The following is a 21,687-nucleotide window of genomic DNA, read 5'->3' as shown; positions in this document are numbered from 1 at the left end:
TTCATTTCAGAATTCCACAGTATTCTGGACATCTGTGTTCGTGAATCTGTTTCAATCATGTTCATTGCATTATGGAGAAGGAAGCCAAGCAAGCAAAGAAGAAAGTTGTCGGTGCGAAATGGACGTATTTTTCGAACGTAGTCAGCCACAACAGTACACAGCCGGCGCTTCTTTGTTTACATTCCCGAAAGATGCAGTCAAGATGGAAGAACTCGGATAACAGAGACTCTAACCAGGAGGACTTTTGATTTGGATACACAGACGCCTGTAGAGAACTGGGACAACACAGACTCTTACCAGGATTACTTTGATTTGGATGACAAAGACGCAGACGTGCTACTGTGAGTATGCAGCTTTGGCTTTTTTTTGCGTATGTACGTAACTTTTTTAAAATATATAAGCTTTATGAACCTTGGGTTAGGTGAACGGTCTTTTGGGCTGAGTGATTGTGTGTGTTGATCATGTGTTTGAATTGTATTGGCGTGTTCTATGGAGCTAGGAGCTAGCAGAGGAGCTAGGAGCTAGCATAACACGTACCGTACCGTACGTGCGCGTCACGTACTAACTTTTTAAAAATATATAAGCTTTATGAACCTTGGGTTAGGTGAACGGTCTTTTGGGCTGAGTGATTGTGTGTGTTGATCAGGTGTTTGAATTGTATTGGCGTGTTCTATGGAGCTAGGAGCTAGCAGAGGAGCTAGGAGCTAGCATAACAAACACGCAGGTGTTATTATGCAGGATTAATTTGTGGCATATTAAATATAAGCCTGGTTGTGTTGTGGCTAATAGAGTATATATATGTCTTGTGTTTATTTACTGTTGTAGTCATTCCCAGCTGAATATCAGGTACCGTGAGTATGCAGCCTTGGCTGCTAAACATTCGATAACTTGACCGTATGTGCGCGTCACGTACGTAACTTTTTAAAAATATATAAGCTTTATGAACCTTGGGTTAGGTAAACGGTCTTTTGGGCTGAGTGATTGTGTGTGTTGATCAGGTGTTTGAATTGTATTGGCGTGTTCTATGGAGCTAGGAGCTAGCAGAGGAGCTAGGAGCTAGCATAACAAACACGCAGGTGTTTTTATGCAGGATTAATTTGTGGCATATTAAATATAAGCCTGGTTGTGTTGTGGCTAATAGAGTATATATATGTCTTGTGTTTATTTACTGTTGTAGTCATTCCCAGCTGAATATCAGGTCACCCTCGGCTCTCACAGCATCTTCCCTATCTGAATAGCTTCAACTCCCCACTAGTCCTTCACTTGCACTTTACTCATCCACAAATCTTTCATCCTCGCTCAAATTAATGGGGAAATTGTCGCTTTCTCGGTCCGAATCTCTCTCACTTCATGCGGCCATCATTGTAAACAATAGGGAACTTTGCGTATATGTTCAACTGACTACGTCACGCTACTTCCGGTAGGTGCAAGCCTTTTTTTTATCAGATACCAAAAGTTGCAATCTTTATCGTCGTTGTTCTATACTAAATCCTTTCAGCAAAAATATGGCAATATCGCGAAATGATCAAGTATGACACATAGAATAGATCTGCTATCCCCGTTTAAATAAAAAAAATTCATTTCAGTAGGCCTTTAATCTTCTATTCTGGCTTTTATGTTAATCAATCTTTGCATTTCAGAAAGTCTTTCCATGACGTTATCCTATTTGCGATTTCAAGATCATCACAGTCTGTGTACCCACAGCTCTACGCATATCGTCCATTGCGACGGGCAGCCTTTGGGCTTCTTGAACAGCTGCCATCTTCTTTCAAATTTGTCGATACACCAAAGCAATGCTCAGTCCATTCAGCAGATGCCCTGTGATCACACTTCCAAATAGATAAACATCTTCCATGTCCTCAACAGGAAGCACTGACAGGCACAGGACCCGCTATTTTTCCCACGAGTCTTTCATGTAGCCGGCAGCAAATGTTCTGTCAGGACAGGCAGGTTCCCCCAAACCTCTGCTTCACGTCGAGAATATCTTTTTAATTAATTTTACAATCCAGTTTATCAATGCCATGTTTAGATTTCGCAGATTTCGGTTTATCAACAGTGAACTGAACATGAAAATGTGCGGTGCCTCATGCTGAATTCATGGGTCATGTACACACATTTCTACAGGCTGTGGGTACTTAGGCTAATTTTATATATGATTTCCATATTTAAATGAGGGCGTGGAGAGGTGTTCTCAATTCAAAGACTATTGGGATGTAAAAAAGAAATGTGCTTGGATTAATGTGTGCGCACATTTGATATATATGAAACTGTTTGTGTGTACGACGTTTTCTGCATTTGAGTGTATACCATTTTTTAATAGGAAATCCACGCAACTCCTAATACATGAGGCCCCTGGCCTCTGACTTTTCAACAAACAAACGCAGGTAGAATCTTTAACAGACATAATGCTGCAACTGTAGGATTTCCTGAACGTTAATTTATCTTTCAATTCTTGAACTCACCTTCAAACAAATAGCCTTGTACTTGCTGGTGCTCTGTTTTTTTTTTTTTTTCGGCTTTAGAAATGGAGAGTTTTGCCCCTTCTAATCTCTCCTGATATCGTATATCCACATTACACGGGCTCCATGCACACCTAAGAAAACATTTTTTTTACAGGAATAAAGAGCAATTCTACTGATTTTCACAATCTGTCTCAATGCTTATGCCTTAATGTTTGCGGAAAAACATGGTAGGTTTCTTTTATTATGAGGGCACTGTGAATTTCCTGTTATCTGATTGGTCGAAATACACAGAATGATAGACAGCCCAGAAGCATGTATTGTCTCACCGTAAGAAATGAAAATCAATTAAATGTTCTTCCTTTGACATCATTGAAGATACTGTACATTACAAGGTTTGAAAAGGGTGTTTTCTTTATTCTTCTGAAGCTGCTTCGAGTAAATGTTCCTTACCAGGTCGGTGAGTGGTGACAGATACACGCTGATGGTGGCCACGCTGCAGATCAGGCCGAGCTGGTTGAGCTGCATGTCGCCAGGTGGAAGAATCTTGGCGATGTACAACCAAGTGCTGGTAGCCAGCACTGCTCCTCCTACGATTCGGGACACCACCTGCCTCTAAGAAAACATGAAAGAGGAAACAGTCATGAGACACGAAAACAAACACATCAATTAAAGCATGATAGCATCAATACTGCTGACCTTTTGTTCTGTGTATGTCAAGTATGTCAAGATGTACAAAAGGTTCAGGATAGCTCCAATCAGGTTGACCACAATAAGTGTATGGTCACTCTTCAGTGTCCCATAGTATAGCCAGCCCAGGTTGCTATGGAATCAAAAAGCAGACAAAATGATGACCAAACAAATAGACTCGTTACATCGGTCGATTAAAAGTGGATGGACAAAGCGCTGTCACTTAACATGTCCTGTGTTTTTTGTCTTATGAGGACAACAATTTCAGAAAACTCTTATCAACGCAACTAATATTATGGCTTGAGACTTAAATGTTTGACCCTGCTTTGATTTTTATTTTCTGATCATGTCGTCGTCATATGACAACAAGTTGACAAAGTACTAAAAGAGTACATAGAAATCCCTCTTTAAGACAAGGGTCCCCAAACTTTTTGACTCGGGGGCCGCATTGGGTTAAAACAATTAGGCCAGGGGCCGGGCTGTAAACATATATATATTCCTCACGCACTAATTGACGCAATGTCACGTTATTGATGGGAAAATGCATTTTTGGACAATATGATTTGCCTGAGTGTTAGGAGACACCGAGAGTAACAAGCCATAGAAAATGGATTTGAACGGACAGATTTTTAAAAACAATAATTCAAAGGCCTACTGAAATGAATTTTTTTTATTTAAACGGGGATAGCAGATCTATTCTATGTGTCATACTTGATCATTTCGCGATATTGCCATATTTTTGCTGAAAGGATTTAGTAGAGAACAACGACGATAAAGATCGCAACTTTTGGTATCTGACAAAAAAAAGCCTTGCCCCACCGGAAGTAGCGTGACGTAGTTAGTTGAACATTTACGCAAAGTTCCCTATTGTTTACAGTGATGGCGGCCAGAAGTGAGAGCGATTCGGACAGAGAAAGCGACGATTTCCCCATTAATTTGAGCGAGGATGAAAGATTTGTGGATGAGGAAAGTGCAAGTGAAGGACTAGTGGGGAGTGGAAGCGATTCAGATACGGAAGATGCTGTGAGAGGCGGGTGGGACCTGATATTCAGCTGGGAATGACTACAACAGTAAATAAACACAAGACGTATATATACTCTATTAGCCACAACACAACCAGCCCAAAGGACCGTTCACCTAACCCAAGGTTTATAAAGTTTATATATTTACCCAAAGTTACGTACATGACACGCACGTACGGGCAAGCGATCAAATGTTTGGAAGCGCGCGGGTGGGACCTGGTATTCAGCTGGGAATGACTACAACAGTAAATAAACACAAAACATATATATACTCTATTAGCCACAACACAACCAGGCTTATATTTAATATGCCACAAATTAATCCCGCATAAAAACACCTAGGTGTTTGTTATGCTAGCTCCTAGCTCCCGTCCATATAACCCGCCAATACAATTCAAACACCTGCACAACACACACAATCCCTCAGCCCAAAGGACCGTTCACCCAACCCAAGGTTCATAAAGCTTATATATTTACCCAAAGTTACGTACGTGACACGCACGTACGGGCAAGCGATCAAATGTTTGGAAGCACAGCTGCGTACTCACGGTACCGCGTCTGTGTATCCAAATCAAAGTAATCCTGGTAAGAGTCTGTGTTGTCCCAGTTCTCTACAGGCGTCTGTGTATCGAAGTCAAAGTCCTCCTGGTAAGAGTCTCTGTTGTCCGAATTCTTCGATCTTGACTGCATCTTTCGGGAATGTAAACAATGAAACAACGGCTGTGTTGTGTTGCTGACTTCCCTCGCAAAAGACTCCGCTTTGTACTGACAACTTTCTTCTTTGCTTGCTCAGCTTCTTTCTCCATAATGCAATGAACAAATTGCAACAGATTCACCAACAGAGATGTCCAGAATACTGTGGAATAATGAGATGAAAACAGAGCTATTTTGTATTGGCTTCAATGGGGGATCCATACCTCTGTTTCACTGGCTACGTCACGCGCATACGTCATCATCCAAAGGAGTTTTCAACCGGAAGTATAGCGGGAAATTGAAAATTGCACTTTATAAGTTAACCCGGCCGTATTGGCATGTGTTGCAATGTTAAGATTTCATCATTGATATATAAACTATCAGACTGCGTGGTCGGTAGTAGTGGGTTTCAGTAGGCCTTTAAAAAAATAATATATATATATATATATATATATATATATATATATATATATATATATATATATATATATATATATATATATATCTTTTTTAACTTCTTTTTTAACTTGGGACTTCCCACAGGGCCGGATTTTGGACTCTGGCAGGCCCTGGTTTAAGATCTCCAATGTGAGGTGTGACTCAATATGTTGTCTTACATGTTGATTTCTGACTAGGGACGTAACGATAACCAGTATTAATGATAACCGCAGTACAACTCCCAACGGTTAATATAACTGTTTTTAAATCAAAATGATGGAAAAACTGTCATTGATAACTGCACTTTGATGAATTCACAGACAAACTGGCACCAGCTTGCTAGCTTAAATGCTAACATGAAAACAAGAGGCATTAAAGTCTTTCCTCATTAAAAAACAACATACCTCACGATAAACTTATATAAACACATTGCTGTCTGAGCAACTAAGATATTCAATTGTGCACATTGAACCTACAACCACTGAATCTCTTTTATACTCAGAGGAATACAAAGCTGATGTGTTTTTATGATGCCTTCAAGGACTGCTGAACAGCGTAGGACGCCACAAGGCCCACAAGAAATAATAAATAATACAGATTTTATTTGTTACGCGATTTTCATTTAAATAAATCTTAATGTGTTACAGTAGACACCAATATTTAAAACAATAAAAGCCAGTAGCAGATAAAATACTTAGACTAAAACACTATTAGAGAAGCATAAGAAATACAAAACATGCAAAATAGTGTTTTTTGTTAATATAATATTGTATAATATTAAACATAATATTATATTAAATATTTTTATATTTATACATATTTATAGATATGTTTTAGTGGCGAAGTTGGTAGAGTGGCCGTGCCAGCAATCGGAAGGTTGCTGGTTACTGGGGTTCAATCCCCACCTTCTACCATCCTAGTCACGTCCGTTGTGTCCTTGGGCAAGACACTTCACCCTTGCTCCTGATGGCTGCTGGTTAGCGCCTTGCATGGCAGCTCCCGCCATCAGTGTGTCAATGTGTGTGTGAATGGGTGAATGTGGAAATACTGTCAAAGCGCTTTGAGTACCTTGAAGGTAGAAAAGCGCTATACAACCCATTTATCATTATAATATAATATAATATTTTGTTAATAATTGTTTTTTAAACAATGGATGTCCGCTAACTTTTTGCAACTCAACGCCAAGAAAAGTTTACAGTTTACAGTTGGTACAAAATGCGGCTGCAAGGCTTTTGACAAAAACAAGAAAGTTTGATCATATTACGCCTATACTGGCTCACCTGCACTGGCTTCCTGTGCACTTAAGATGCGACTTTAAGGTTTTACTACTTACGTATAAAATACTACACGGTTTAGCTCCAGCCTATCTCGCCGATTGTATTGTACCATATGTCCCGACAAGAAATCTGCGTTCAAAGAACTCCGGCTTATTAGTGATTCCCAGAGCCAAAAAAAAGTCTGCGGGCTATAGAGCGTTTTCTATTCGGGCTCCAGTACTATGGAATGCCCTCCCGGTAACAGTTAGAGATGCTACCTCAGTAGAAGCATTTAAGTCCCATCTTAAAACTAATTTGTATAATCTAGCCTTTAAATAGACCCCCCTTTTTTTAGACCAGTTGATCTGCCGTTTCTTTTCTTCTCTCCTCTTCTCCCCTGTCCCTTGCGAGGGGGAGTTGCATAGGTCCGGGGTGGATTGCTCGCCTGTGCATCGGTTGGGGACATCTCTGCGCTGCTGACCCGTCTCCGCTCGGGATGGTTTCCTGCTGGCCCCGCTGTGGACTGGACTCTCGCTGAGGTGTTGGATCCACTGTGGACTGGACTTTCACAATAATATGTCAGACCCACTCGACATCCATTGCTTTCTGTCTCCCCTAGAGGGGTGGGGGGTTACCCACATATGCGGTCCTCTCCAAGGTTTCTCATAGTCATTCACCGACGTCCCACTGGGGTGAGTTTTTCCTTGCCCGTATGTGGGCTCTGTACCGAGGATGTCGTTGTGGCTTGTACAGCCCTTTGAGACACTTGTGATTTAGGGCTATATAAATAAACATTGATTGAAAACGGAAATGCTGATTATCGGTCCTGCTAGACACCGACATCTATTTAATAATACCACCTTAACATTTGACCAAACAACCAAACAATTACACAAGGTGACTCGGTAAAGAATCTGGGTATTATCTTCGACCCAACTCTCTTGTTTGAGTCACACAATAAGAGTGTTACTAAAACGGCCTTCTTTCATCTCCGTAATATCGCTAAAATTCGTTCCATTTTGTCCACTAGCGATTCATGCGTTCGTTACGTCTCGTCTCGATAACTGTAACGTATTATTTTCGGGTCTCCCTATGTCTAGCATTAAAAGATTACAGTTGGTACAAAATGCGGCCGCTAGACTTTTGACAAGAACAAGAAAGTTTGATCATATTACGCCTATACTGGCTCACCTGCACTGGCTTCCTGTGCACTTAAAGGCCTACTGAAACCCACTACTACCGACCACGCAGTCTGATAGTTTATATATCAATGATGAAATGGCCGGGTTAACTTATAAAATGCAATTTTAAATTTCCCGGGGAACTTACGGGTGAAAACGTCTATGTATGATGACGTTTGCGCGTGACGTCAATGGTTGAAACGGAAGTATTCGGACTCATTGTATCACAATACAAACAGCTCTGTTTTCATCGCAAAATTCCACAGTATTCTGGACATCTGTGTTGGTGAATCTTTTGCAATTTGTTTAATGAACAATGGAGACTGCAAAGAAGAAAGCTGTAGGTGGGATCGGTGTATTAGCGGCTGGCTGCAGCAACACAACCAGGAGGACTTTGACTTGGATAGCAGACGCGCTATCCGACGATAGCCGCCGACCGCATCAATGATCGGGTGAAGTCCTTCGTCGCGCCGTTGATCGCTGGAACGCAGGTGAGCACGGGTGTTGATGAGCAGATGAGGGCTGGCGTAGGTGGAGCGCTAATGTTTTTATCATAGCTCTGACGAGGTCCCGTAGCTAAGTTAGCTTCAATGGCGTCGTTAGCAACAGCATTGCTAGGCTTCGACAGGCGGCACAGCATTAACCGTGTAGTTACAGGTCCAGTGTTTGGTTTGGTGTCTCCTGATAGTAGTATTGTTGATCTTCTGTCTATCCTTCCAGTCAGGGGCTTATTTCTTTTGTTTCTATCTGCATTTAAGCACAATGCTATCACGTTAGCTCCGTAGCTAAAGTGCTTCGCCGATGTATTGTCATGGAGATAAAAGTCACTGTGAATGTCCATTTCGCGTTCTCGACTCTCATTTTCAAGAGGATATAGTATCCGACGTGGTTTAAAATACAAATCCGTGATCCACAATAGAAAAAGGAGAGAGTGTGGAATCCAATGAGCCAGCTTGTACCTAAGTTACGGTCAGAGCGAAAAAAGATGTGTCCTGCACTGCACTCTAGTCCTTTACTCTTACGTTCCTCATCCACGAATCGTTCATCCTTGCTCAAATTAATGGGGCAATCGTCGCTTTCTCGGTCCGAATCGCTCTCGCTGCTGGTGTAAACAATGGGGAAATGTGAGGAGCCCTTCAACCTGCGACGTCACGCTACTTCCGGTACAGGCAAGGATTTTTTTATCAGCGACCAAAAGTTGCAAATTTTATCATCACTTTATCATTTCGCGATATTGCTATATTTTTGCTGAAAGGATTTAGTAGAGAAATTCGACGATAAAGTTCGCAACTTTTGCTCGCTGATAAAAAAAAGCCTTGCCTGTACCGGAAGTAGCGTGACGTCACAGGAGCTAGGATTCCTCACAATTCCCCGTTGTTTACAATGGAGCGAGAGAGATTCGGACCGAGAAAGTGATGATTACCCCATTAATTTGAGCGAGGATGAAAGATTCGTAGATGAGGAACGTTACAGTGAATGACTTGAGAGGCAGCGATGGACGTATCTTTTTTCGCTCTGACCGTAACTTAGGTACAAGCTGGCTCATTGGATTCCACACTCTCCTTTTTCTATTGTAGATCACAGATTTGTATTTTAAACCACCTCGGATACTATATCCTCTTGAAAATGAGAGTCGAGAACGCGAAATGGACATTCAGTGCCTTTTATCTCCACGACAATACATCGGCGAAATGCTTTAGCTACGAGCTAACGTGATAGCATCTTGCTTTAACTGCATATAGAAACAAAAGAAATAAACCCCTGACGGGAAGTATAGATAGAAAATCAACAATACTATTAAACCGTGGACATGTAAATACACGGTTAATGCTTTCCAGGCTGGCGAAGGTTAACAATGCTGTGCTAACGACGCCATTGAAGCTAACTTAGCAACCGGACTGCACAGAGCTATGCTAAAAACATTAGCTCTCCACCTACGCCAGCCAGCCCTCATTTGCTCATCAACACCCGTGCTCACCTGCGTTCCAGCGATCGTCAGAAGGACGAAGGACTTCACCCGATGCGTTTGGCGGCCCGGAGACGTAGGAAGTCAAGGTGAAGTCGGCGGCTAGCGCGGCTAGCGCTCCAACAAAGTCCTCCTGGTTGTGTTGCTGTAGTCCGCTGCTAATACACTGATCCCACCTACAACTGTCTTCTTTGCAGCCTTCATTGTTCATTAAAAAAATTGCAAAAGATGTCCAGAATACTGTGGAATTATGAAATGAAAACAGAGCTTTTTGTATAGGATTCTACGGGGTACCATAACTTCCGTTACTCGGACTTCGTCACGCGCATACGTCATCATACCACGATGTTTCAGCCGGATATTTCCTGGGAATTTTAAAATGTCACTTTATAAGTTAACCCGGCCGTATTGGCATGTGTTGCATAGTTAAGATTTCATCACTGATATATAAACTATCAGACTGCGTGGTCGGTAGTAGTGGCTTTCAGTAGGCCTTTAAGATGTGACTTTAAGGTTTTACTACTTACGTATAAAATACTATACGGTCTAGCTCCATCCTATCTTGTCGATTGTATTGTACCATATGTCCCGGCAAGAAATCTGCGTTCAAAGAACTCCGGCTTATTGGTAATTCCCGGAGCCCAAAAAAAGTCTGCGGGCTATAGAGCGTTTTCTCTTCGGGCTCCAGTACTATGGAAGGCCCTCCCGGTAACAGTTAGAGATGCTACCTCAGTAGAAACATTTAAGTCCCATCTTAAAACTCATTTGTATAATCTAGCCTTTAAATAGACCCCCTTTTTAGACCAGTTGATCTCCCGTTTTTTTTCTTTTTTCCTCTGCCCCCCTCTCCATTGTGGAGGGGGGGTCACAGGGCCATGGATGAAGGGCTGGCTGTCCAGAGTCGGGACCCGGGGTGGATTGCTCGCCTGTGCATCGGTCGGGGACATCTCTGCGCTGCTGACCCGTCTCCGCTCGAGATGGTCTCCTGCTGGCCCCACTATGGACTGGACTCTCACTATTGTGTTAGATCCACTATGGACTGGACCTTCACTATTATGTTAGATCTACTATGGACTGGACTTTAACAATATTATGTCAGACCCACTCGACGTCCATTGCATCCGGTCTCCCCTATAGGGGGGGGTCAGCCACATATGCGGTCCTCTCCAAGGTTTCTCATAGTCATTCACATCGACGTCCCATTGGGGTTGTGAGTTTTTCCTTGCCCTTATGTGGGCTCTGTACCACGGATGTCGTTGTGGTTTGTGCAGCCCTTTGAGACACTTGTGTTTTAGGGCTATATGAATAAACATTGATTGATTGATTGATTTTTTCTTACAGTGTTTTTTTTGTTATTAAAAAAATAACAACTTGGTCAAAATATTTTAATGTGTGTAAAGGTACTTTTCTTGCACGCCCAACTATACCGCAATAATAATGATAACTGTGATGATTTTGGTCACAAGAAAAATGTTCATAACTTAACATCCCTATTTCTGTCTATATCATGACTGAACTTTGACCTCAGTTTGAAAAGTAAGATACATTGTAGAGCTGCAAAAAACGTGAATCGAGATTTTTTTTTGCTTAGAATTGAGATCGCAATTTGATTGGACAATTTCTTCGCGTGGACGCATGCACACACACACTTAATTTTGTTGAATAATAATTTTCGTTCTAGTTATCGTCAACAATCTATTTACCCCTGACTAAAGTAAGACGATAACTAATCAAAACAAATGCACATAGACTAAGACGATGACAAAATCAACTGAAAGTTACGTTCACGAATAGAAATGAGACAGAAATGTTGACAGAAACTAAATCCACAAATATTTAATTTTGTTGTGTCGATGCATGATGAGAATGAGAATCAGCCCCTCCAAGTCTGAGTCCATGGTTCCCGCCCGGAAAAGGGTGGAGTGAGGCCCTGCCCCAAGTGGAGGAGTTCAAGTACCTCGGAGTATTGTTCACGAGTGAGGGAAGAGTGGATTGTGAGATCGACAGGCGGATCGGTGCGGCGTCTTCAGTAATGCGGACGCTGTATCGATCCGTTGTGGTGAAGAAGGAGCTGAGCAGGAACGCAAAGCTCTCAATTTACCGTTTGATCTACGTTCCCATCCTCACCTATGGTCATGAGCTTGGGGTTATGACCGAAAGGACAAGATCACGGGTACAAGCAGCTGAAATGAGTTTCCTTTTTATACTTTTTACTTATTTGACATAATGTATATCATTAACAGGAAAACGGTTTAAAGCAAGTCTATTTAACTGTCGCCCCGCGGGCCACATCCGGCCCGCCAAAGCCTTTCATTTGGCCCTCCGAACATCACCCAAATAGGCTTGATGAAACCATTCAAACTAAGTTTGCTCATGTATGCAGTACTCTCACCACCCCACAGGGGGCAACAGCGAGGAATATGTGTCACAATGAAGCAGCAGTTTGGTAAATAGAAGAATACTACTCATTCAACCCTGAAAAAAAAATCAAAAGAAATGGCAAAAATCTGACTTTTAACGGTGACTAAACAACAAAGTATGAATGTTCTGCCCCGACCAAGTGCTCCGGTCGTTGTTTCCTGTCAGACCTTTTGTAATGTTTATTTTATATTTACATTTTCAGTCTTACAAACCTAAATGAAGGAATAAGTATAAAGAACTCAAACTGAAGAAGGAAAATATTTCAAAATAAGGAACATCAGTCCTCAACAAAACTTCTGGAGCTTCTATTTCTTCATGCTTTTAACTAGCTGCACATGCTGGAAACGAGTAGCGAGGGCAGAATAATGTATTTATTGACAGTGTGGTGTCAAAGCCGATCTGTTTACTTTGCAATTAAGTAAATGCAGGCTTAAAGGAATATAACCTTCGGAGGCACTTTCTTAGGAGACATCTGGCGTTTTGTTTTGCAATATTATGCAAAACCAACTTTTCTTACCTATTGATTCCTGTTAATATGTATTTGGGATCTGCATAAATCCCAAAAATGTTTGCGCAGCCGCCATTGTAGTATTCGATGACACCGTAGTCAATATGCTTCTTCTTTTTCTCTTATGTTCTCATTGTGGGGCAATCATCCTCTGATGTTGCCATTTCTAATACAAAGTAGTGTGTAGTTTTTCAGTGGTTCTTAACCTTGTTGGAGGTACCGAACCCCACCAGTTTCATATGCGCATTCACCGAACCCTCCTTTTTTTTCAAATTCAAGACACAGTTATTATATGTTTTTGGTAACACTTTAGTGTGGGGAACATATTCTAAGTATCAAAGACTTAATTTAGAGTTTTTTGGACACTAGGGAAACATATTCTAAGTAACAAAGACTTAATTTTGAGTTATTTGGTTAGGGTTAGAGTTAGGGTTAGGGCCAGGGTTAGAGGGTTAGGGTTATAATAAGGCCATGTCGAATAAGGCATTAATAAGTACTTAATAATGACTAGCTAAGCGCCAACCACTGAACTAGTATTTGTCGGTCGACTCGCTACACAAAACGGCATTTGACCACCATTACATGATATGTAGACCACAAGGAAGTGTTTTAAATGTAGAAAAAATATCATAATATGACCCCTATAATGCTCTTTGTAATTTGGTGCGCCTTTTGTATGAAAATAGACCTGAATAGATGCGCTCATTGGCAGTGCGTCTTATATCCGGTGCGCCCTATGGTCTGAAAAATACGGTACATTAATTTCAATTCATTTCAATTGGTGATGCTGTCTTGCAATATGAGTTTTTCTAGGTACTGTCACGCCAAATTTCTTCCCCCTACAAAAACCTCCCCCCCCCATTTACTTCCGTGGTCATGTTTCTTCTTACGTCATTGACATCGATCGATAGCACTTCGGCTTTGACTGCCCGTCGCTTGAAGGATACTTCGTCTTTGACAGCTGCTGGAATCTGAAGAAATCGATTATTGTTTTTTTTTGTACAGGCGCGAAACAGGACAGTCGCGTGCCGGTTAAGGACCCCCGGCAACTTTGTGATTTTATTGGACGCAGCCCCGGAAGTAAATGGGGGGAGGGGGAGGTTTTTGTAGGGGGAAGAAATTTGGCGTGACAGTACCAGCTGCATCACAGAACAAATTAAACCAAAATCCAGAGATACCAAATGTATTTAAAAATTACATCGCATGTTTGTGTGAATCAATATCCCGATTTTTTCCCCCCACATTCATTATGTGCATTAGGTACATTAGGCCTTTTTCCACCGCAGGAACTTTAACAGGAGCTTTCCCATTTACCAGGGAAATTAACGTTCCCCTGTGTTTCTACCAAAAACTACCCAGGTAGATTTAGTTCTTCAGGAACAATTTTTAGTTCCTGGTAGCAAGGTGGGACTTTTGGGAGTTCTTCAGGAACCTTAGAGGGGCAGGCTGTGCTGTCAAACACTGATTGGTTGAACAGTGTTGGGCATTACTAAAACTTTGTACTCTGCCGCCATTACAGTATGCGAGGACAACTTGTTTATCTCATAATTTGTTGTGTATTTTTATTGCAATGGAAGTAACTTGTGACTTGAATGAACTTTAGCGGGGCATCTGTGTGCTAAAGAACGCTGATTAGTGGAACTATCTTGCAGTGTTTTTACTCAGCCATAGTCTTTAAACTAGTATGCAATTTAAAGCAGGTTATTATATTTGCAAACTTCACTTCAATACATGAAGCTAAGAGAAGTGGAAATACTCTTTTAAACGTTTTTACAAAAGAGTAGTGTTTGGTATCAGTACCAAAATGTATTTCGATACTTTTCTAAATAAAGGGGACCAAAAAAATTGCATTATTGGCTTTATTTTAACAAAACATCTTAGGGTACATTAAACATATGTTTCTTATTGCAAAGTTGTCCTTAAACAAAATAGTGAACAGACAAGACAACTTGTCTTTTAGTAGTAAGTAAACAAACAAAGGCTCCTAATTTAACTGCTGACATATGCAGTAACATATTGTGTCATTTATCATTCTATTATTTTGTCAAAATTATTAATGACATTTGGTAGAAAATTAATTATTAATCTACTTGTTCATTTACTGTTAATATCTGCTTACTTTCTCTTTTAACATGTTCTATCTACACTTTTGTTAAAATGTAATAATCACTTATTCTTCTGTTGTTTGATACTTTACATTAGTTTCCGATAATACCACAAATTTGGGTATCAATCCGATACCAAGTAGCTACAGGATCATACATTGGTCATATTCAAAGTCCTCATGTGTCCAGGGACATATTTTCTGAGTTTATAAACATAACATACATTTAAAAAAACGAAAGAAGATGTCAAAAAATGTTGATGTAATCACAGTAGTATCGACGCTCCGGTACTTGGTATCATTATGTTAGGTGTACATCCACCAATGGCGTTTGTTTACATTTTGGTGGGGAACTGATACTTTTTAGAGGCGGTATAGTACCGAATATGATTCAATAGTATCGTGGTACTATACTAATACTGGAATACCGTACAAAGGAGTATAAAGTATTCAGTCGAACTTTGAAGGGGCGAGGCGGGCTGCTCAGTAGGACTCCGACCTGGTAGTCGGAAGAGACATGTGAACTGAAGGACAAGTGGAACAAAGGTAAATCACATCAAATATTTACTAGTTACTTTGTTACATTCTGTAAAAGTAGTCAGTGACATGCCATTTGTGAAGTAATTTGTCTCAACCCGAGTGAACTGAATGCTAATGCTAAAAGGCTAACACTATCTCTAATGCGTTTATGTTGACGTTGCGTTTATGTTGACGTCGTGAGATAAGCACTGACATTTTTTATTTATATATTGTTATTTAAAGCTGAAATGCACCATAAGGCAGACATGCCCGTGTTTCTCCTTCTTGTACATGTACAGGCGCTTTTGGAAATCACACATGAATACCTTAAGAGAAGGAAACGGGCGATTGCAGCTATTTGGGATACAACACATCTCAGACGGCAACACGGCAATGTTGAGTGACGATTTTGGATAAGTCCTGGAAGAACGGCACCCTGGTGGGATATGTTTGTCACCGAGTGTGTTGTGCCTTAGGAACGGCAAGAGAACTTTCGAATGTCCAGGTCAGCTGTGATTCTACTTAGTGAAAAACGTTGTCCATTTGTCGAAGGAGAGACGACAATGCGGGCTCCCGTGGACAAAGGAAGACTATGAAAAATAGCGAATGCATTTGGACTGGCAAAGCAGACTGTCAGTTATTGTCCGCGATGTATGTCGAGCGATTACTCAACATCTAGTTTTGTACTCCATAACTATTGTAAAGCCATGAAGTGGTTGCGGCCGTCAAGTACGACCGCCAATTTCAGCCTACAAGCAGTGTCCTGTTGTTGATTGTTGTAAAATGTTCTTTATCACATTGTTTACTTTCAAATGTCCATTAAAGATATGATTCATGTATGATGGCTCAGGTGTGATGCACTACAATAGTCTAACAGCTGCTGATGCTGAGGCAAGCAAGGTTTACTGTTAAAAGAAATGTGGCAAGGCTACATTGAAACACAGGGTAAGAATACAAATCCAGGTCAGAGGTGACTATGACGCGCAAATTTTTTCACGCATGCGTACTAGGTCGCATTGCGCTGGCGGACGGAGGGGGTCTTAAACGGTGGCATTGTTGTGTGTGGACACGGATAAGGTTAGGTGGGATTTACCCTGGATAACCTTATCCGGCTTAGTGTAGAAGGGGCCTACATCATGTCGCAGTATTGTCCTTCTGGCCATCTCTGGATGTCAAAGTTGGCCAACTTCTCGGTTTATGGCCACATCCTTCTTCTATCCAGGTGAGAGGTATGATTTATGATCTAAAATTAACTTCCACCAACTCAGAGGTGATGAAGCAGTTTAATATGTCAATATAGCAGCATAAGATAGTTAGCTCTGTGATCAATGCGTCGCTAAAAATAGTTTGTCGGCGTTACAGCTTATAATAACAATATCCCTAATTCTTGGTTAGTATTCATTCATTCCATTTATTATTATGGGGCGGTATAGCTCGGTTGGTAGAGCGGCCGTGCCAGCAACTTGAGGGTTGCAGGTTCGATCCCCGCTTCCGCCATCCTAGTCACTGCCGTTGTGTCCTTGGGCAAGACACTTTACCCACCTGCTCCCAGTGCCACCCACACTGGTTTGAATGTAACTTAGATATTGGGTTTCACTATGTAAAGCGCTTTGAGTCACTTGAGAAAAAGCGCTATATAAATGTAATTCACTTCACTTCACTTATTCAGGTCACGAGATGTAAATGGAGTCTTGTTGGCGTCTTTTAGAGGGCTTTATTGGCGGAATAGTGTACTCCCATTGGCTGCATTGTACGCCACCTCTTACTAGCTGTTTTTTACGAATTCAAATGCATTAATAAAAACATGAGTACTTATCTTACATTGTGAATTTAAAAAATCCAGAAAAAGTGCAGTTCCTCTTTAAAACTGTTGCAGATAAGCCAGCAAACTCACTTTACACACGTGGTGAGATAAGGCAGGAACTGGATATGGTCAGTGCTCATGGAGTTTCGCATCACCTGTACATCGACCCTAGAAGATCAAATGAAACACACACACACACATACATATACATATGGTAAGACGAGGTCAGCACATATATAATAGACAGTAGGCCATTACTGTTAACACTGCAGCTGACAACCATTTAAACCAGACAGTCTAGCTGCTCGCTAGTGCTACCATATCTGAGTTATTGTGTAGAAATATGGGGAAATAACTACAAAAGTACACTTCATTCATTAACGGTGTTACAAAAAAGATCAGTTAGAATAACACATAATGTTGGATATAGAGAACATACAAACCCTTTATTCATTGCATCAAAAATACTGAAATTCCATGACATAGTGAATCTGCAAACAGCTAAAATTATACACAAAGCAAACTATAATCTGCTACCCAAGAATATACAAACCCCGTTTCCATATGAGTTGGGAAATTGTGTTAGTTGTAAATATAAACAGAATACAATGATTTGCAAATAATTTTCAACCCATATTCAGTTGAATATGCTACAAAGACAACATATTTGATGTTCAAACTGATAAACTTTTTTTTTTTTTGCAAATAATCATTAACTTTAGAATTTGATGCCAGCATTACGTGACAAAGAAGTTGGGAAAGGTGGCAATAAATACTGATAAAGTTGAGGAATGCTCATCAAACACTTTTTTGGAACATCCCACAGGTGTGCAGGCTAATTGGGAACAGGTAGGTGCCATGATTGGGTATAAAAGTAGATTCCATGAAATGCTCAGTCATTCACAAACAAGGATGGGGCGAGGGTCACCACTTTGTCAACAAATGTGTGAGCAAATATTCAAACAGTTTAAGAACAACGTTTCTCAAAGTGCAATTGCAAGAAATTTAGGGATTTCAACATCCACGGTCCATAATATCATCAAAAGGTTCAGAGAATCTGGAGAAATCACTCCATGTAAGCGGCATGGCCGGAAACCAACATTGAATGACCGTGACCTTCGATCCCTCAGACTGCAATGTATCAAAAACCGACATCAATCTCTAAAGGATATCACCACATGGGCTCAGGAACACTTCAGAAAACCACTGTCACTAAATACAGTTTGTCGCTACATCTGTAAGTGCAAGTTAAAGCTCTACTATGCAAAGCGAAAGCCATTTATGAACAACATCCAGGAAACGCCGCCGGCTTCTCTGGGCCCGAGATCATCTAAGATGGACTGATGCAAAGTGGAAAAGTGTTCTGTGGTCTGACGAGTCCACATTTCAAATTGTTTTTGGAAATATTCCACATTGTATCATCCGGACCAAAGGGGAAGCGAACCATCCAGACCAGTGGTCCCCAACCTTTTTGTAGCTGGTGACCGGTCAACGCTTGAAAATTTGTCCAACGGACCGGGGGGGGGGGGGATTTTTTTATTTTTTTTATTTTTCATAAAGAAATACAATCATGTGTGCTTACGGACTGTATCCCTGCAGACTGTATTGATCTATATTGATATATAATGTATATATTGTGTTTTTTATGCCATCCATCCATTTTCTACCGCTTATTCCTTTCGGGGTCGCGGGGGGCGCTGGAGCCTATCTCAGCTACAATAGGGCAGAAGGCGGGGTACACCCTGGACAAGTCGCCACCTCATCGCAGGGCCAACACAGATAGACAGACAACATTCACACTCACATTCACACACTAGGGCCAATTTAGTGTTGCCAATCAACTTATCCCCAGGTGCATGTCTTTGGAGGTGGGAGGAAGCCGGAGTACCCGGAGGGAACCCACGCAGTGCTAAATTAATTTAAAAAAAAAAAAAAAAAATTTAAAAATATTTTTTTTAATTTCTTGTGCGGCCCGGTACAATCGGTCCGGTGGTTGGGGACCACTGATCCAGACTGTTATCGACGCAAAGTTCAAAAGCCATTATCTGTGATGGTATGGGGGTGCATTAGTGCCCAAGGCATGGGTCATTTACACATCTGTGAAGGCACCATTAATGCTGAAAGGTACATACAGGTTTTAGAACAACATATGCTGCCATCTAAGCGCCGTCTTTTTCATGGACGCCCCTGCTTATTTCAGCAAGACAATGCCAAGCCACATTCAGCACGTGTTACAACAGCGTGGCTTTGTAAAAAAAAAAAAAAAAGAGTGCGGGTACTTTCCTGGCCCGCCTGCAGTCCAGACCTGTCTCCGGTCGAAAATGTGTGGTGCATTATGAAGCGTAAGCGGAGAACCCCCGAGACTGTTGAACAACTGAAGCTCTTCATAAAACAAGAATGGGAAAGAATTCCACTTTCAAAGCTTCAACAATTAGTTTCCTCAGTTCCCAATTGTTTATTGAGTGTTGTTAAAAGAAAAGGTGATGTTACACAGTGGTGAACATGCCCTTTCCCAACTACTTTGGCACGTGTTGCGGCCATTAAATTCCAAGTTAATTATTATTTGCAAAAAAAATATAAAGTTTTTCAGTTTGAACATCAATTATCTTGTCTTTGTAGTGCATTCAATTGAATATGGGTTGAAAAGGATTGGCAAATCATTGTATTCCATTTATATTTACATCTAACACAATTTCCCAACTTATATGGAAACAGGGTTTGTACAACAATTCTTCTCAACAAGACGAGGAATACAATCTTAAAAACATTTTTATATTTAAAACATTTGTACGTACGTACAACACTTAAGACCTTCAGTAGATCGGTATGTGGAATTAAATTATGGAATGGATTAAGCAAAGAAATCAAACAATGTACCAGTATGAACCACTTCAATAAACTCTTCAAACTTAAAGTGTAAACAAAGTACAAAGAAGAAGAACCATTCTGAAATTATTTCATCCATCCATTCATTTTCAAGATAATCTTACTCATCTCACCATATGAAATATAACTTACTTCACCCATTATTATTAATGTATTTATTTATTTGTATTGTTATTACTTATGGAGTTAATTGTGAATAAACTGAGAACAGGAAGTGAACAAAAGTTTTAGCAACTGCTATGTAAAGGAAAAGGGGCAGGATTAAATAAACTCTGCTTCTTCCTACTCCTTTTCGAACATGTTGAATAGAGAAACTGGAAATTGTGATGTATCATGTTGTATGCATGCATGTTCCAAATAAACTCAAACTCAACTCAACTCAAGTTTACAACATGTTGATCCGTCAAATGATCGTAGAATCAATACATTGTCTAAAATGATGATAAAGACAACTGAATGTGTTTAGAGAGGATATATGTAACAATCTGTTTAACAATACATGTAAGACTTACAGTCCAGTCGAGAACATTCCGACTGTAAACACGATGCAGGCCCATGATAGTATCTCCAAGAAATCCATAAACGGGATGAAAGAAAAAATAAATAGATAGTGTAGCTAGCGTGTCAATGTATAATTATTTAGCGTGTCAATGTATAATTATAAAAGCTAGCCAAGAGACTCGGAGTGTACTTAAACGTAAAATGTTGACGTAGGACTATGCCCGTGGCGGGCTTCTCCGGTGGCCCCACTTCCGTGTTTGTAGCCAGTCGATGTGGGTTTCTAAGTTCTGATTGGTGGCTTTATCAGATCACGTGGTGGGGATCAGGTCCAATGCAGTGCTGAACCGGATCTACGTGACGTCACCGTGTTGACAAATCCGGTCGGTTTGGCTTTGATTTAATGGAGAGACGTGTGGAGGCTATTTGTGTCAAAAGCTTTGTTGGACATTAACAAATGTTTTTTTGCGTTTGAATTTTGTGATTTTTTTTTTTTTTTTTTTTTTACATCAATTTATGCTAACAAATTAATTGAATAATAACATGTGAGGGGAAAAAAATGTGTGCGTTTAAAAAAAACACTTCATTAAAATACAGTGTTTGAAAATTCAGTGTGTAAGAATTCAGTAAAGAAAAATTCAGTGCAGAAATAGCTTCAAAACTAAAAAAAATTACACTTAATTATATTTTTTACAATTAATTGTTACGCACTACATTTTTTACACAGAATACACAACATTTTTAAACACACAAATGTTCAATGGAATTGCCAACATAATTTGATATAAAAAAAAATTAAGTTACATTAATTCATTGTGCCAAAAACAATTTTTTTGTAATAAACACACAAATTAACCTTCATAGAGAAGCCACAGGAAGCAAAAAAAATAACTGAATAAGAACTGTAATGAAACGTATAATTAAAAGCAATGTTCCAATAGTTGATTAACATTGTTTAAAAAAAAAACGTTGAATACCTTAAATCAGTGACCTTCAGTAAAGTTCACAGCTGGAGAGAAGGTGTTGAAATGTTTTTAAACTTATTGAGCTCTAATTGATGTTAATACAGGTAGCTGCTAATTAATAGGACAAGAAAAAGAAGATAATCATTTACTTTAGGTAAAAATTCAAACCCATTTAAAACTGAATACCGTTTGTAGTCTTGCCTTCAATTGTACAAGCAAAAACTAATATTGGCAGGTATTTTCAGGGATGTGCCAATTGATCGTCCCTCTAGCTGAT

General features: G+C 40.3%; 1 protein-coding gene across 3 annotated transcripts in view; it reads right to left on the bottom strand.

Moving 5' to 3' along the window:
* slc50a1 (solute carrier family 50 member 1) overlaps positions 1-20,702 on the bottom strand; it is a 90,993-nt gene extending 70,291 nt beyond the window's left edge. For all 3 annotated transcript variants that reach the window (XR_009822189.1, XM_062029949.1, XM_062029948.1), the window contains exons 1-4: positions 20,460-20,702; positions 17,152-17,229; positions 3,159-3,282; positions 2,913-3,074 (exon numbers count right to left, since the gene is read on the bottom strand). Coding sequence is in view for 2 of the 3 variants with exons in the window: in XM_062029949.1 (XP_061885933.1) it covers positions 2,913-3,074; positions 3,159-3,282; positions 17,152-17,229; positions 20,460-20,527 (432 nt within the window). In the remaining variant the exon portion in view is untranslated. The remainder of the gene's footprint in view (positions 1-2,912; positions 3,075-3,158; positions 3,283-17,151; positions 17,230-20,459) is intronic.
* Between the last annotated feature and the right edge of the window lie 985 nt (positions 20,703-21,687).

This window comes from Entelurus aequoreus, linkage group LG20 (genome assembly GCF_033978785.1).
Source record: "Entelurus aequoreus isolate RoL-2023_Sb linkage group LG20, RoL_Eaeq_v1.1, whole genome shotgun sequence".
Classification (NCBI taxonomy): Eukaryota; Metazoa; Chordata; class Actinopteri; order Syngnathiformes; family Syngnathidae; genus Entelurus; species Entelurus aequoreus.
This window is presented reverse-complemented; position numbering and strand designations above follow the sequence as displayed.